The sequence below is a fragment of the Anas platyrhynchos genome, chromosome 20 (genome assembly GCF_047663525.1).
Source record: "Anas platyrhynchos isolate ZD024472 breed Pekin duck chromosome 20, IASCAAS_PekinDuck_T2T, whole genome shotgun sequence".
Lineage (NCBI taxonomy): Eukaryota > Metazoa > Chordata > Aves > Anseriformes > Anatidae > Anas > Anas platyrhynchos.
In genome coordinates this window covers 2,853,601-2,867,762 of record NC_092606.1, presented here as the reverse complement: position 1 = coordinate 2,867,762, position 14,162 = coordinate 2,853,601, and the positions used below count along the sequence as shown (strand labels likewise).

Here is a 14,162-nt window from a genome sequence, read left to right as displayed (position 1 = left end):
AAGGACATGTCTCAGCACTGCTGGGCAATGGGGTGGCCTCTGCATGCCCCTCGGTCCTCACCCCCTTCTGCTCCCGAGGGTCTGGTCCTGCTCAGATGCAGATATTGCTGATGCCCCTGCTGAGGAAGGGGCCTTCTTCTGGCCCACCCACAGTAAGTCAGGAACTTGCCTGGTGTTCCCATGGGGAAAACTGCTTGGAAACAAGGCTCGTGAGTCCTGCAGGAGCAGCCCAAGTCGCGTCCTTACCAGAGGTTGAATCAGTGCTCTCTGAAGCAGACTGGAGCCCACCGTGTCCCGCAGTGTGGATGGTAGTTCTCATACTACCAAGGGCTTTCTTCTCTCCTCTAGGGTGTAAAAATGTCCCACAGGCCGTCAGACATTCAGAAGCTGAAGTCCTGTTTTCTACAGGGCTTTCAACGGAACAAAGATTTTACAACCTTTGACTCTGGGGTGGCCAAGTAAAGTGGCCTTTAAGGGGCTGGCTGGTCAGGAGCTCCAGCACAGCACTGTCTGGGATGGTGATGCCTATGCTGCTTCAGGTCATGAAACAATCAGGACAAAAAAAATATATATATAATAAAAAATCATTCAACATCTTGGCCAATATGCCATGTCATGGCTAAAGGACCAACTTCTCAGAAGTTGCTGGACATATGGAGATGTCTCCAGTGATGTTCCCTAAGCAGCACAGCAGATCACACATCTAAAATGCCAATAATGAATAGCATAGCCCCAAATTCCTCATGAGAATTGGTCATGGCTGGTTAAGGATGCTATTGCTTGTCTTCATTCTTAGGAGGAAAGAGAAAGGAATGGAATGATAGAGCTTCAGGAACCACGTTCTCATTCTAATGACCTTTCCTCTTTTTCCTAATTTCCCTTCTTTTGACAAATATTTCTTCCATTGACTTAACGCATCTCTAAATATAATATTCTCCGGGGCAAATTAAAACAAATTTGGGGATGTCAGCTGTTTCTTTTAGCCTTTTAAATGGCATTTCCTTTTTGATAGATTCTTGCTTTCAGAAAATGCTTTAAAGAGATCAAAGGGTTTTTCAACAGGGTCCCATTTTCCCAGTGTATCCTAACCCTCAGTCCCTTATTTCTCTTATCACCCACGCCACTCCGCTATGACGCTCTGTATACAAAGTAAGAGCAGTTAACTTTGAAGTGCTGGATTAGCCCATGCCAGATCCTTGCCTCAGAATAACAAACAATACAGGTTCAACAGGAGTTCTCATCAGTAGTTCATTTTTCAGCCCCAAATTCACTGTCACTAACACAAGCAACATTGAACTCTCAGTCTATGGACAGATAGGAGAGATTTATCTGGTGGCAGGACCATGACCCAGTGATGAGAAGGTCAGACAGTTAAAGGATTTTTATATTTTGGAATGGCGAGGTTGTATTTTTTTTTTCTGGCTAGCACATCTAATTTTTAAATAAAACATTGTTTCTCACATACTTGAGAACTTGGTTAACTACATGGCTGGTTTCACGGTCTAGAAACATTTCCTCTCTTTGCCCCACGGTAACTTGAAGCGCGGAAGGGCTCCTTGCCTTGCTGCTTTCATTTCGCCACACCGACATTCGGCGAGGAAGGTCCCAGCGTGCAGGAGGACGGGAAGCAGTGGTGAATGCAGCTTCACCGCAGGAAGAAACCACACAAGAGCATGGCCAATGTCCCAGCACTGCACAATTCAGGGCAGGCTGCCCCATTGTCAGCCCAACTCCCTCAGCCATGCAGGTCCCCATGAGCTTTCAGAGGAGCCATGGGCTCACTGCAGGCTTCGAGGCGAAGCTGAAGCCTGGGCGGTGGTGGGGATCTTCTTCCTCTGCTCTGGGTTTGACCAAACCCTTCCTGCAGCCTAAGGATGAGCGTGGAAGGCTTTGGGAACACACTTAACCGTGAGCATCCCATGCCTTTAGGAGACTAACAGTGAAGGTTGTTGTTGGAGACAGAAGCATATGAAAAACTAAAATCCCATCCCTGCCCTGCTCGGCGTGGAAGAGCTCTGTCTTCCTTGCCAAAGCTGTCGACATCTTTAGCAGCACGGCCAAGAGCCATCGCAGTTTGCTCCTGCTCCTTTCTCTCAAAGCGGGAGTTTGCCCTAACAGGGTAATTCCAGGACCCCGAATTTAGGACTAAGCAGATCAAACATTCCTTAAATATCTATTTTATTTCCAAGTTTTAAATTGATGGTTCACATTCCTCTGCTGATCTAGGATATTAAGGTTTGCTTTTGGATCAAAAACCTTGAGCAGAGATTCTTGTAACTGCCTCAAAAGATTCTGGACAAATATTTCCCTTTAATTGCAATGAGAACTGGGCATCCATATGCCCTACGGAGCCATGGAAAATTTAACTTTTAAAGGATTATTCACAGAGGAAAGCTGCACCAGGCTTAGCCAAAGCATTTAAACTTCTTCAAACCTTGATGTCCTAAAAACTAGTTTTATTTTGGTTTACTAAAGTTGATTAAGAACAGATTTTTTTTTTTTTTAAACTTAAATAAGCCACTCTTAAAATGAAACTTGAACATCTAAAGGGGGGTTGCGTCTTTTCCACACATGCAAGCTGCTTTATTGATTTTTTTTTTCTGAGCAATATTTTCCTACATATGCTTCCTAAAACCTGCTACCACGAAGACTGAGGCTATATTTGTACCTGTGCACATCCTGCAGTCTGGTCAAAGCTCAGTTTCGGTACCTCAAGCCTCCCGTTCACATCCCAGGAAGGTTGTGCTGCCACAGAGGAACTCCTTTTTCTCTTCAGTGACTGCTCAGGAAAATGTCACTGGGAATCCCGTGAACTGCTATTTTTTACCGATTTGCCATAGACTGCATCAATTTTTTTTGTCCCTGGCAGTATCTGGAGAGAAACTGCAATGCTGCAAAGACTGGCACCTTGGAAAAACAAACGAAGACTGAAATCTAAAGCAAGGTTAGAAGGAGGCAAGAAGTCCTGAGCCAGGGAGAGCGTGTTCGTGAAACTAAACTTCCTGCAGAAACAGGGTTTGGAAGCTGGGATTTAACAAAGAATTACGAAAGACAAAATGGGTTTTGCCACAAGGTTAAAAAAAATAATAATAATCGCAATTGTTCAGCTAAATGCCATCACGTTGGACAAGCAGAGCGATACTGAGGTCCCTGAGCTGCTGCCCGCAGGGCTGCTGGGCGGGGGCGGCTGCGCACCCTCAGCTCCACTGTCCCCTTATTACCTTCACATTTACCTTCCCGTCGATTTTATTCATTTCATCCAGCGGCACCTCGCTGCCTGGCAAACGGGGGGGAGGGGGCTTTCCGGGGGCTGGAAACCTCGACGGGAGCGCTGGGGCGATGCCCACACCGCGGTCCCCCCGCAGCGGTGCGGGGGCAGCGGCTGCGGCCGCCCCGTCGGGGCGGGGGCGGGCGGAGCTCCGCAGGGCCCGGAGCCCCCTGCCCGGTGCTCGGTGCCCCCTCTGCCTCCCCCCACAGCACCCAGAGTCCGTTCCCAGCCCCTGGGGGCAGCCCCGGGGTGCCCCCGGCCGCGGGCAGCAGCGCAGCCGGAGCGAGCTCCGCGCCGCACCCGGCCTTTAAAAACAGCGAAGGAAAATTTCTCCCGAGTGCAAATTCGTAATTAGAGCAAACCTCAAGCAGGGGGAACAAGACAAAGGGCTGATTTATGGGCCGCAGCGTCCCATCCTCGGGGCTCCGCGAGGTGCAGGGTTTTTATGTACGGAGGAGGCGAGCGGTTTTACGCAAAGTTCAGGGAACTTTGCTAACATAAACTTTTTATCTTTTGACGATCCTTTTAATATAAAATAATCTCTTTTTTTTTTTCTCCCTCCCACAATGAAGCAGCCGAACATTAAAAAGATAGCAAGCGCATTTTAAAGATGTTTCCACTTTATAAATCAAGCTTTCTTGGCAACAACACGATTTCTATTGCAATGCTGAGCTTGCTGTGTTCTCCTAATGTCTCCTACAGATCAGTCCTAAGAGGGAGTAATAATCCCCCAAAGTAATTCTCAGCCCTAAATTCTCGATAATTTATAGTTGGCTCGTTCTGAGGAGCTCGACGAAGAACGAAACGAATGACCCCCCCTCCCCTTCCCCCAAGTTATCAATATTTGCCTTGTTTATACAGAAAGGCTATTTTACACCATTGCCTTGGAATTAACGCTTCCGCCAAGCTTTACATTTCCTCTCCACTGAGTGAGCTTGTCATTAAAGTCACTGTTTTGTTGTTCGAAATTTAAAAATCAGGCTTCGATTTCGTTTCGTTTGTGCCCCTTGAGGTCAGACAGACCGACACTCCGGCGATTTCAACTAACGGCATTCAGGGGCATCTCTCTGCCTGCTGGGAGGGGGATTAGAGTCCTAATTAGTGCCTGCAATTAGCCGCTTTCCCTCCCCCCTCAATGCTAAATGCGAGTACGTACAAATCTCCATTAACCGTCATTTTTTAATTGGGTCGAAGAGAGACTTACTATTGCTCCTTTTTTTTCTTCTTTTTTTTTTTTTTTAAATGACTCGGCCAAAATAAAATCTGCACCAAGAACTGATTTTCATTTCGTCATTTACTCCCCCACCCCGCGCCCCACTTCGCGCGTGGCCCCGGTCTCGCTGCTGCCTTTTTTTGGCACCTTTTGCAGCTGGGCACGGGGAGAAGAAACGAAGTGACTGCTTTGTTTCATGTTATTCGTCGGCATTTCAGCCCCAGAATATTTTTTTTAATATTATTTTTTTTCCCGGTACAAATTTAAAATGCTTGACTGCGCCGCCCTGATTTTCACCAAAAGAGAATTTGGTTTGCTAGCTTAAAAAAAAAAATAAAATAAAAACGTTGTGCATCTTGGGTCCTATCCCCCGCCTGCTCCGTCCCATCCACACGCTCGGGAAGGTGACTACGTGTGCACTACCAGCTCCGGCGGACAAAGAATGCGGGACTGAGCCCTATACATATGGATTTGTTTAAACAATCCACGTTAAGACTTACAAAGAGATAACATGCACATTTGGGATGCTTAGGGTCTAGAATTTGGTAAAGATATTACACGTCCCGCACAGACACACTCAGATACTATAAATTAAGGGTAAAATATCTGAGGTCTTGATCCCCTCGTCTTAGCTGACTTAGGTAGCAGACCTATCAAAATGAATCCGGCTCTTCCCAGCGCTAGAAGCGCAGGGAACAGACCAAGCCCCAAGATCTTACACACCAAAACACAGCACGATAAGGACAGAGTTACCTGAGCAAGCACTTCATACGCAGGCCAAATAACAAACAAATCGAGCATCCCCTCCTCCCCGGGGGGGGGACGACTACCGGGGATGTTACCGAAAGTATCCCTGCCCTGCCTGGCTGCCCCGATCAGGGGGAAGGCAAAGGAGCCGCTCATCGCCCCCCAGCCGGTTGGGGGTCTGAGGGGGCACCGGGACACAGCCCCCATCCCGAGGGGGAGAATCCCCCCTGAACTCCGACTGCCACGCTCAGAGGATGAGGACCGCAGGAGAACCGACAGCGTGCGTGCACGTTGGGATTTTTTTTCCCTACTTGCTCCTCATTATTCGAGTGCCCTCCTCCACGTGGTGTAAAATCAGCAATTACAGGGCACAGTTAGGTGAGAATTAAATGCGTTTTAACACCCAGTTCTGGCATTTTTTATTTTCCAGCAGTACTGATGCGAGCTGGCTGCCGCAGAAGCCAAGGGCAGATGTTTCGGTGCCCGCAGTGGCAGCTGGCTATTTTTGTTGGGACCGGCCTGATTCCTGGGCTGGTGATTTTCTGAGGTTTGTGTGTTAATTCTGCGATCCCTGCTCAGAGCAGCGCGGGGTGGGCAGGGAGCTCGGAGCAGGCGCAGGGACGGTTCCCAGCCCGGCTTCGCAAGCTGAAGATGCTCTGAGTTGGTAAAAATCATGAACGTTTGTTTGCTCTCAAGAAAATGCAGAACTTTTCCACACCTAACTGACCAAAAAGCAGTACCTCACACTCCTCTAGTTTTGATATTAAACCAAACCATACCCTAAGCCTTCATCTTGCGAACAGTTTGGTGCAAAGTATCCCAACACAGCTCTTACCGCATTGTGCAAAGCAGGGGAGTGGGGTTTGCTTTGGAAAAAAATATAGAAGTGGAACCACTATCATGACAAATTCTTTAAAAAAATATATAAATAAATAAATAAAAAACAACGAAGCGGTACCACAGAGAATCGAGGCTAAATTTATCAAACGACTCCGCAACTCTTTCCAGCACCCACAGTCTCATTGCTGCCCCACTCGAACACACGCACAGTTTACGCAGAAAAATTGTCTTCCTGAAATGTGCAATCACGATAACAATTTTGTAAAATGCCACCGACCGCAGCAGCTCTGCAGTCTCCGAAGGGTTCGAGCAGGAGCATTTCGTACGGCTCGGAACCAACCCGTGGTCGCGGGGAATTGCCACTAACCTGCCTGCCTTGGTTATGATCATTTCGGTGCCGGCTTCATGAAATTTCTTCCATAGTTCCTTCTCATGGAGATAGACTTTGATATTTTCTATGGTCTGGAAAAATAAAGATAGTGAGGAGAGGGGCGTTAGAGAGGGGCTGGAGGCGACCGCGAAGCCCCAGCCGCGGCGGGAGGGCCGGGGCCCGAAACTTGCACCGATCGCTGCCAAAAAGGAGAGAAACCAACGCAGCCCGGCTCTAGCTGCAGCTTTCCGTCCAGGCCAGGCGTTGAGGCCAGAAGGATTCTTATTTTTTTTTTTTTTTCGTAAGGGTTTCTGTGCCCGCATGGTGCAGACGGTCCCCGATGGCGCCCAGGGGCTCCCTAAAAGCGGGGCCGGGAGCAGCCGCGGGGACATCCCGGGGACATCCGCGGCTCCTCCCGGCTCAGCTGAGCCGCGATTTCTGCGTTACTTTCCGCAGGATTTAGGGGTAATGCGGGGCTGAAGGCAAAGAAACCGCGATGGCCCGAGGGGCCGCAGGTGACGTGAAGTTTGATTTAACAACAACAAAAAAAATAATTAAAAAAAAAAAAAATCAACCAAAAGAAACCAACGACAGCCACCGCGGGGCCGGATCCTGCTCGGGAGGCGCCGGGTGCCGCGGGGCAGCGCCCGGGCTCGCCCTGCCAGCAGGCGCGCACCCGACGGCCGGCAAAGCGGCCTGTTCGTACGAGAGCAAAATAAATAAACGAAGGAAAAAAAAAAAAAAAGGAAGGAAAAAAAAAAAAAAAGAAAAAGAAAACCAGCGCGATTCCCTGGCGATTTCCCCGCACCCCGACCCGTAGCCAAGGAAGATGCGCGGCCGAGGGAGGCTCCGGCACCGACACCCGGAGCTCCGGGGCTCCAAGCAGCCTCTGCCCGTCCCGGCGGGACGCGGGGAGCGGCGGTGCCCGTTTGCCCGACGGCGCGGGCCGGGCGGTGCGTACCTGCTCGGGGTCGGGGACCTGCGGGCTGCTGAGCGGCGTGCTGCTCCCCCCGGCTACGCCGAGGACGGGGGAGCCCGCGGAGGAGTCCGCATGGCCGGGCGCGGGGGCTGTTGGAAACCCTTCCTCGGTTTCAGACAGGCTTTTCTCCTGGAGCATTTCCTTGGGGGGAGAGAGGCGCACAATTAGCTCGCGGCACCGGGGGTCACTTCCAGCCCGCGCCCCCCGCCCCGGGTTAGGCTCGGCGGAGCATCCTCAGCTACGGTCGGCGACACTGCCACGGGACGGCCCCGGCCCCGGGGAAAAGCCTCTGTGCCCGTCCGGGCCGAGCCCGCCTGCCCTCCCCGGGGAGCCGCCAATGCGTGGCTGCGCTCCCGCCTGGAGCCCGGCAGCTCAGAAGCGGCCGCAGCCTCCCCGCCGTGACCCTTCCTCCTCTCCCCTCCCCGCTGTTCGCCGCCGTGCCGGGCCCGGTACCCGTCGGGGAGGGCGGCCCGGGCCGCTCGCTGTGCCCCGTCCCGTCCCGTCCCGTCGGGCGGCCGCAGCTGCGGGGCTCCGAGACGGCGCTCGGGGCCGCGGGCGAAGCGCTGTGGCATAAACACGAGGGAGTGCAGGGCTCCGAGATAAAAGGGCCCCTCTTAAACTTGGACGGAGACTGGGAAAAGCCAATAAAGATAAGGCCTGACAGCTCTGCCGGGGCTGCCGCGCATCAAGCCCGACTTTTACTGCGCGGAGGGACGCGGCCGCTCGCCCCTCTCCCCGCTCCAGGGGAGGCTGCGGCTTCCCAGCCCCGGCCCTGCTCGCCCCGATACCGGCGCTGCCCTCGGGGAACGGCGGCGGGGCCGGCTGACAGCACCGGGACGTGCGGGCCCCGACGGAGCGCTCTGCTCCCTGGTCCCGTCGGTCCTGCCCGAAGGGCTGACCCCGCTCCAGCCACAGCCGAGCTTCGCGGCGAACCCTGACCGTGCAGACGGACAGACGGACGGCTCGGCTCCGCAGCCGCCAAGGCACGGCGAGAGCCCGGCACCCACCGGCCCCGAGAGCCCCGCTCGGGGGGGACGGGACGGGACGGGGCTGGACGGGGCGGCCCCAACCCGGGTGAGCGCAGGTGGGAGCCGGCGACCCCGAGGGCCCTGCCGCTGCCCGAGGCCGGGAGCTCGGGGAACGGAGCCGGCTCCGGAGCGGCGCAGGCCGCGGGGGCAGCGGGGCGAGCTGGCGGCGGCTGCCCCGGGCCGGGCCGCCGAGGCGGAGGCCGGGGCCCGGCGGGTTGCGGGGCTCCCACCCCGCGGGACTCCGCGCTCCTTCCCCCCGCCCCGGGACTTACACGGCCGGCCGGGGGGCAGGAGGCGCAGCTGGGGGCTCCTGGCGTCGCCTCGGGGCGGCTGCGGCATGAAGGGCAGCCGCGGGGCGCTCAGGCCGGGCGCGGCTCGGCGGCCCCCGATGGCAGCGGCGTGCGGGGCATCCCCCACTGCGCGGATTCACTTTCCCTTGATCTTCGCGAAAAATGTTCCATAAAGATCCAGTTTGGGGCCTTTCGACTCCCTCCCTCTTTGTCTCCCCCCTCCCTTTTCCCTTCCCCTCCTGTTGCTGACGTTGCCGCTGTCAATCACGGCCCCACAGACCAGCTCTGGCCCGCTCCGCCGGGCCCGGCCCGCTCGCCCCGGCCCCGGCCCCGCGCCCACCGACGGCCCGGCCCCACGCTCGGCACCGGCCCGGGGCAGCGGCCGCCCGGCCCCCGAGCCCCGGGCCCTTCTCGCGGCCTGCCCGGCCTGCTCGGAGCCCGGCAGAGAGCGGGGCCGCCTGTGGCGAGGAGGCCCCGGGGGAGGGGGACACCCCCGGCCCCGCCGCGCCCCCTCCTCCCGGCCCCGACGGGCCCGGCGCTCCCCGGCTGCCGGGGGAACCGGGAACGGGCCGGGGGCTGCAGCCCGGCAGCCGAACCGGGAGGGCCGCGGAGGCCTCAGGCCGCGCTTCGAGAGCCCGGAGGAGCGGGCCGGGAGCTGCGGGACCCCCGGAGGAACCGGGGCCGCCCGGAGGGGCCTTGGGAAGCACGGCCCGGCCCGGCCCGACTCGGCCCGGTCTGGGGGGGCTGCGCTTGGGGAGAGGTCGGCGGCCTCGGGCGGCCTCCCCGGTGCTGCCGCAGCGGGAGCTGTGCTGCAACGTGTCCCGCCGACCGGGCCGGGGGATGCCGGCTGCTTTTCGGGTGCGGACGGCCCCCCCGACCGACAGCGGAGGTGAGGTGGGGGGACACGGCGCCCCCTCCTCAGCCAGAGCCGGCAGGAAGCTCCGCGCCCCGTCCCGAGGCGGGCAGGAGCGGGGCGGGCGCAGACAAAGCGGCGGCGAGGCCCGGGCCGCCCCCGGCGGGGCCGCCCCGAGGTGAGCGCGGCGGGGGCGGGGATGCGCTGCCGGTGCCGCTCAGCCCCGGGCAGGAGCCCTGGCACCCTTCGGCCACCGGCGCGGCCTGCTCGGGGTGCCCAGCGCCAAGAGAAACCCAGCGATCAGGGGGAGAAACCCCTCGGGAGAGTTCCCGAGCTCTGTCGCGACTCAATGGGCCACAGCAGCTCTTCTGTCGCGGTTGCCGAAACTGAGCAGCCCCCAACCCCGCAGCGCTGCCGTCGGTTCTGAGCTGCCCCTCACAGGCGGCCGAAATGTTGCCCCGTGTCCCGACAGCCCCGCTGCCGTGCAGCGCCCTATATCGCGATAGCAGCCCTATTAGCCCCTCCACCAGGCCGCACCTCGCTCCGTGCCCGCGGGAGCCGGCGGTGCCGGGGAGGGCAAAAGGTGCCCTGGGACAGCGCCCTGAGCGGCCGGGGCTTCACGGGGCAGGATTTCAGGATTTTTTAAATCGGGGTTTTCTTGAAAGTGAATTTAAACCCGAACTCACTCCCACCGTCACGTGATGCCGAAATTGGGAACAGGAGCAGAATAAAAAGTAAACTGGGGTCAACCTCTTAATGAACCTTTTTCCCATTCCTACAGAAAAGGAAAAAAAAAAAAAAGAAAGAAAAAAAAAACAGGCCCGGGCAGGCCGGGGGATGCGGGCGAGGCAGCCGCACGCTGCTCCCGGAGGAGCCGTGCAGGGCCGGGCCGGAGCCGTCGCAGGTGAGACCGGGCCGGCGCTGAGCCCCGACGTGAGCCCGCGGGGCCGGAGCGAGAGGGCCCGGGACTGAGCAGCCGTCCCGGAGGGGCTGCCCGGGATGGAACGGGCCAGGCCCGGGCCGAAGCGGCGGTGGAGGCTCAGCCGGACACCACCGCAGCCCCAGCTCTGCCCCGCCGCCGTTCCCACCTCGGGGCCGGGCTCTCCCCGCGGGCTTCGGGGCCCAGGGCCGGGCAGGGGGGGAATTTCGGCACTTTGGCTGGTGCCGGTCGCTCGGCTTTGTTTGGGTTTTCTCTCCCGCCATCCCTTCCTCCGGCAGCCGCGGAAAGGGGCAGTGGGAATCACGGGCGTTTCCTGCGCTTTCCTACGTTAAATGCATTTTTTCCCTCTCGGAGAAAAAAAAAAAAAAAAAGCTGGGGGGAGGGCGATCGCCGAGTGGGGAGGATTTAATTAAAACAAAGCCAAAGCCCCCCTCCTCCCCGCCAACCCCGGCCCTCCCCGTCCGTGCTGACGGGGCTACGGAGCGGCGGTTTCGGGCCCTTTCCACCCCGGGCCGGGGCTGTCCGCGCTCTGCGGGACCGGGACGGCCCCGCCGTGCCGTGAGCCCGGAGAAGGTGCAGAGAGCCGCGGCACCTGCCCGCAGCGGGCTGGGCTTCCCCGGGGCTCCCCCGGCCACCGGCCGCACCTCGAGCCCCGGGGCTGGTGCCGTCGGGGCTGGAGGGGGGGGGGGGACCTCGTCCGTTCCGCGACGGAGCCCCCCAGCCGCGGCAACGCCGGCCGCTTGCAAGAGGCTCCGGCAATTCACGGCGAGGCTCAAACCCAGCCCGACTGTCATCACCCGGCAGATAAACGGCCGGATCCCCGACGGCAGGGTGGCTCCGATTCGTGGCTCATCACCGCCGAGTCAAAGGAGCAGGCGAGGGGGAGGATAAGCCCTGCTTTCAGGGCCCGGCGCTCCAACCCACTCATCACTGTCACCGGGCTTGCTCATGCCTTGGCCCTGAACACCGGCGATTAATAAAAGCTCCCTGTCGCTTTTCTCCACTAATTACACTCGCGCGCAGGCTGCGGGCCGGGAAAAGGAAAGGCTGCGGGCTGCGCTACCTGCCGCCCGGCCCCCGCGGCTCCCTCGCTCTTGCTTCTTTCCCCCCCCTCCCCATAAAAAAAAAAATTAATCCTACGCACGAGGAGACGAGGGCAGAAGCAAGCCCCGAGCCCCGCGGCCGCAGCCGGCCCCGACGGCTCGCTCCGGCGGGGGGACACCGCGGCCCCGGCCCCACTTCCCGGCGAAGGCAGGACCGAGCCTCGGCCGCGTAGGTTGGCACAGATTTCTTGGCTGGAGCGGAAACTCACCGGTTCACACCGCTGCTGAGGGTTTGAGTGGCTGAGGACTGAGAGAAACTTGCCGAATTTGGCCCGTAAAACCGCCGAAGGCACGGAGTGTAACCCTGAATTGTGCGCGTACGCGGGAGGAACTACAGAGCATCAGAGCCGGGCTTCTAAACAGGGACAGTGCCAAATTTCTAATAACTGTGTAATATGCTTATTTATACCATACAAGGACTTACAAACCTCATTGTGCATAGCAGCTGGGTCATATTTCTTTATCCTTCCATTCCTCAGGCTCCTTTGCCAAGAGACTGGTACCAAACACTTCTAGGCTGAAAGGGAAACACAAAACCAAATTGCAGAGAAACGATGACAAGAAGCAAGGGTAAGATACGCTCTGACATGCGGCCCTTTAATCTTAAGCATCTGCCTAAAATAGATGCGCTGAGGGGGTATTGGAAATATGCACGTCTTTAAATGCAAGTGATGCTCTGCTTCTAAATCGTTCGAGCGAATTATTTGCATGTGTTTGCCTGACCTGGGCACATTCGCAGGCTCTCTGGCTGTGTTTTAGTCCATTAAGTAAATATTTTAACGAATGTTTTAAAACGTTGTAAAGCGGTGCCTCACTCAGACTCGCACCGATCTCTACCGAAACGGGGTAACTGAACGGAACGACCACATCCGACCGGGTTTTAAATATTCGGGGGGGATTCGATAATTTTGTAACAGTGGACCAAGAGTCCTTACCCTCCTGGAAATTCAAGGTACACTGTGCAGGATGCGATGGTTCGTTATGCAGCCAGTAAAATTAAACTTTGAACGAATATTCATCTATCTACAATATTTTTTAAAGTTTAAGCATTTTGCAAATTAAAATAAACAATTGTAGAACTCTTTTAATTTTTAAAACTAGCTAATTTTGTCTGACTGCTCTGGATTTATATTTTTCAAAATGTTGTCTTGTTATTCTTTAAAATGGCATTGAGAAAAATAACATTTCAAGTCCGTTGCATGTTTTGTATGGAAAAGACTTTTCTGTGAGCTTGGAGACAGTCTGTGCAAGAAAGAATAGTGCAGAGATCAGTGCCCTGGTAAAAATCACACCGAGCTAGCCTTTCCACTGTTTTTTCCTAGCTGAAGGTCTGACTTCACTTCAAAATTTACTAAAAAAAATACCCCATCTACTCTGCAATTGCTTTTATTTTATTTTAATGAAAAAACCTTGGGATTGCAGCATGCTGGAGCAGAGGAGCAGGCCAACGGGGCCACGCTGAAATGGAAATAGGGGCTTAAAGCACAACAGCCAAACCGAGTGCCCAGCTCGGCGCTTTAGGATTTTCATGCAGCCTAGCTGCAGGCACAAGGGTGGCTTTGTTCAGCTTTGATCAGCTTTGTTCAGCTTTGTTTTACTTTGTTCCTGCATGAAGCCATCATGGGGCCAAGCAGGCCCTGCCATCGCCACCACATCCCTCGTGGTCACCGTTTACAGCAAGTCAGGGGGTCAGCACCACCAGCACCCAGGGGTGCCCATGACCAAGACCCACGGGTGGCAGGGCTGGGGGTGGGAGCAGGGCAGGGTGTGCAGCCCCAGGGCCTCTCAGCACCCGTGGTGGAGCTGGAGGAGGACGCCCGCAGTCCCGCAGTTAGGCTGCTCATGAGCACATGGGCTGGGAGCAAAATCGAGTGCATAAATCCCACGAGTGACAACACCGTGAGTCACCTCTCACCAGGCAGGAAGAAAAGATTGTCTCGAAAGTCTCACATCAGAGCAGGGAACATCCTCATGGCACTGCACGTGGAGTGGGGCAGGCTCAGAGCACCGCTGCTCATCACGGCGCGCTTGGCATCGCGCACACATCCTGCACAGGGGCTGGGACAAACCTGGGGCTGTGCAGGGAACAAGGGGGTTTTTGCTATGGGAAACCTCTGTCCTGCAGGGCGATGCTGGTCTGGGTGGAAATTCCCAGCACGAGGGATGAAGGCAGCTGACTAAACACTGGGCAAAGACCCAGCACCAGCCCTGACGCAGCCCCGCAGCAATAACCAGGGACATCCAAGTGGCCACATTTAAACACCACGTCCACCGTGGGCCCTCTCCCCCGGGACAGATCCCAGCATGTGCCGGAGCCAGGCAGCAGAGCAGCGTGCGGGTGCCTGTTGGTAGTGCCTGCTGAGCACCTCCGTGCTTCGGGACGAGCCTTCAGCCCACGCTCTCGTGTTTACCTTAGCGTCCTGTTGCTATTTAGGCAAAAGCATCCTCAGCCATCTGCAACGCCGCCACCTCCCAGGCGGGCGCACGCAAGGCCCCCGCTCCCGGCCGGATCCTGCGGCTCTTTTCAGCCA

At 56.7% G+C, this 14,162-nt stretch overlaps 1 protein-coding gene across 2 annotated transcripts in view; it reads right to left on the bottom strand.

Moving 5' to 3' along the window:
• Positions 1–11,972, bottom strand: part of TBX4 (T-box transcription factor 4) — a 34,335-nt gene extending 22,363 nt beyond the window's left edge. The window contains exons 1-3 of one of the 2 annotated variants that reach the window (XM_072026006.1): positions 11,841–11,972; positions 7,400–7,558; positions 6,436–6,530 (exon numbers count right to left, since the gene is read on the bottom strand). In XM_072026006.1, the coding sequence (XP_071882107.1) occupies positions 6,436–6,530; positions 7,400–7,555 (251 nt within the window). In that variant the 5' untranslated portion in view covers positions 7,556–7,558; positions 11,841–11,972. Of the gene's footprint in view, positions 1–6,435; positions 6,531–7,399; positions 7,559–8,717; positions 8,943–11,840 lie in introns of those variants that run through there. The other variant, XM_027472171.3, reaches the window with a different exon arrangement.
• Positions 11,973–14,162: the final 2,190 nt, after the last annotated feature.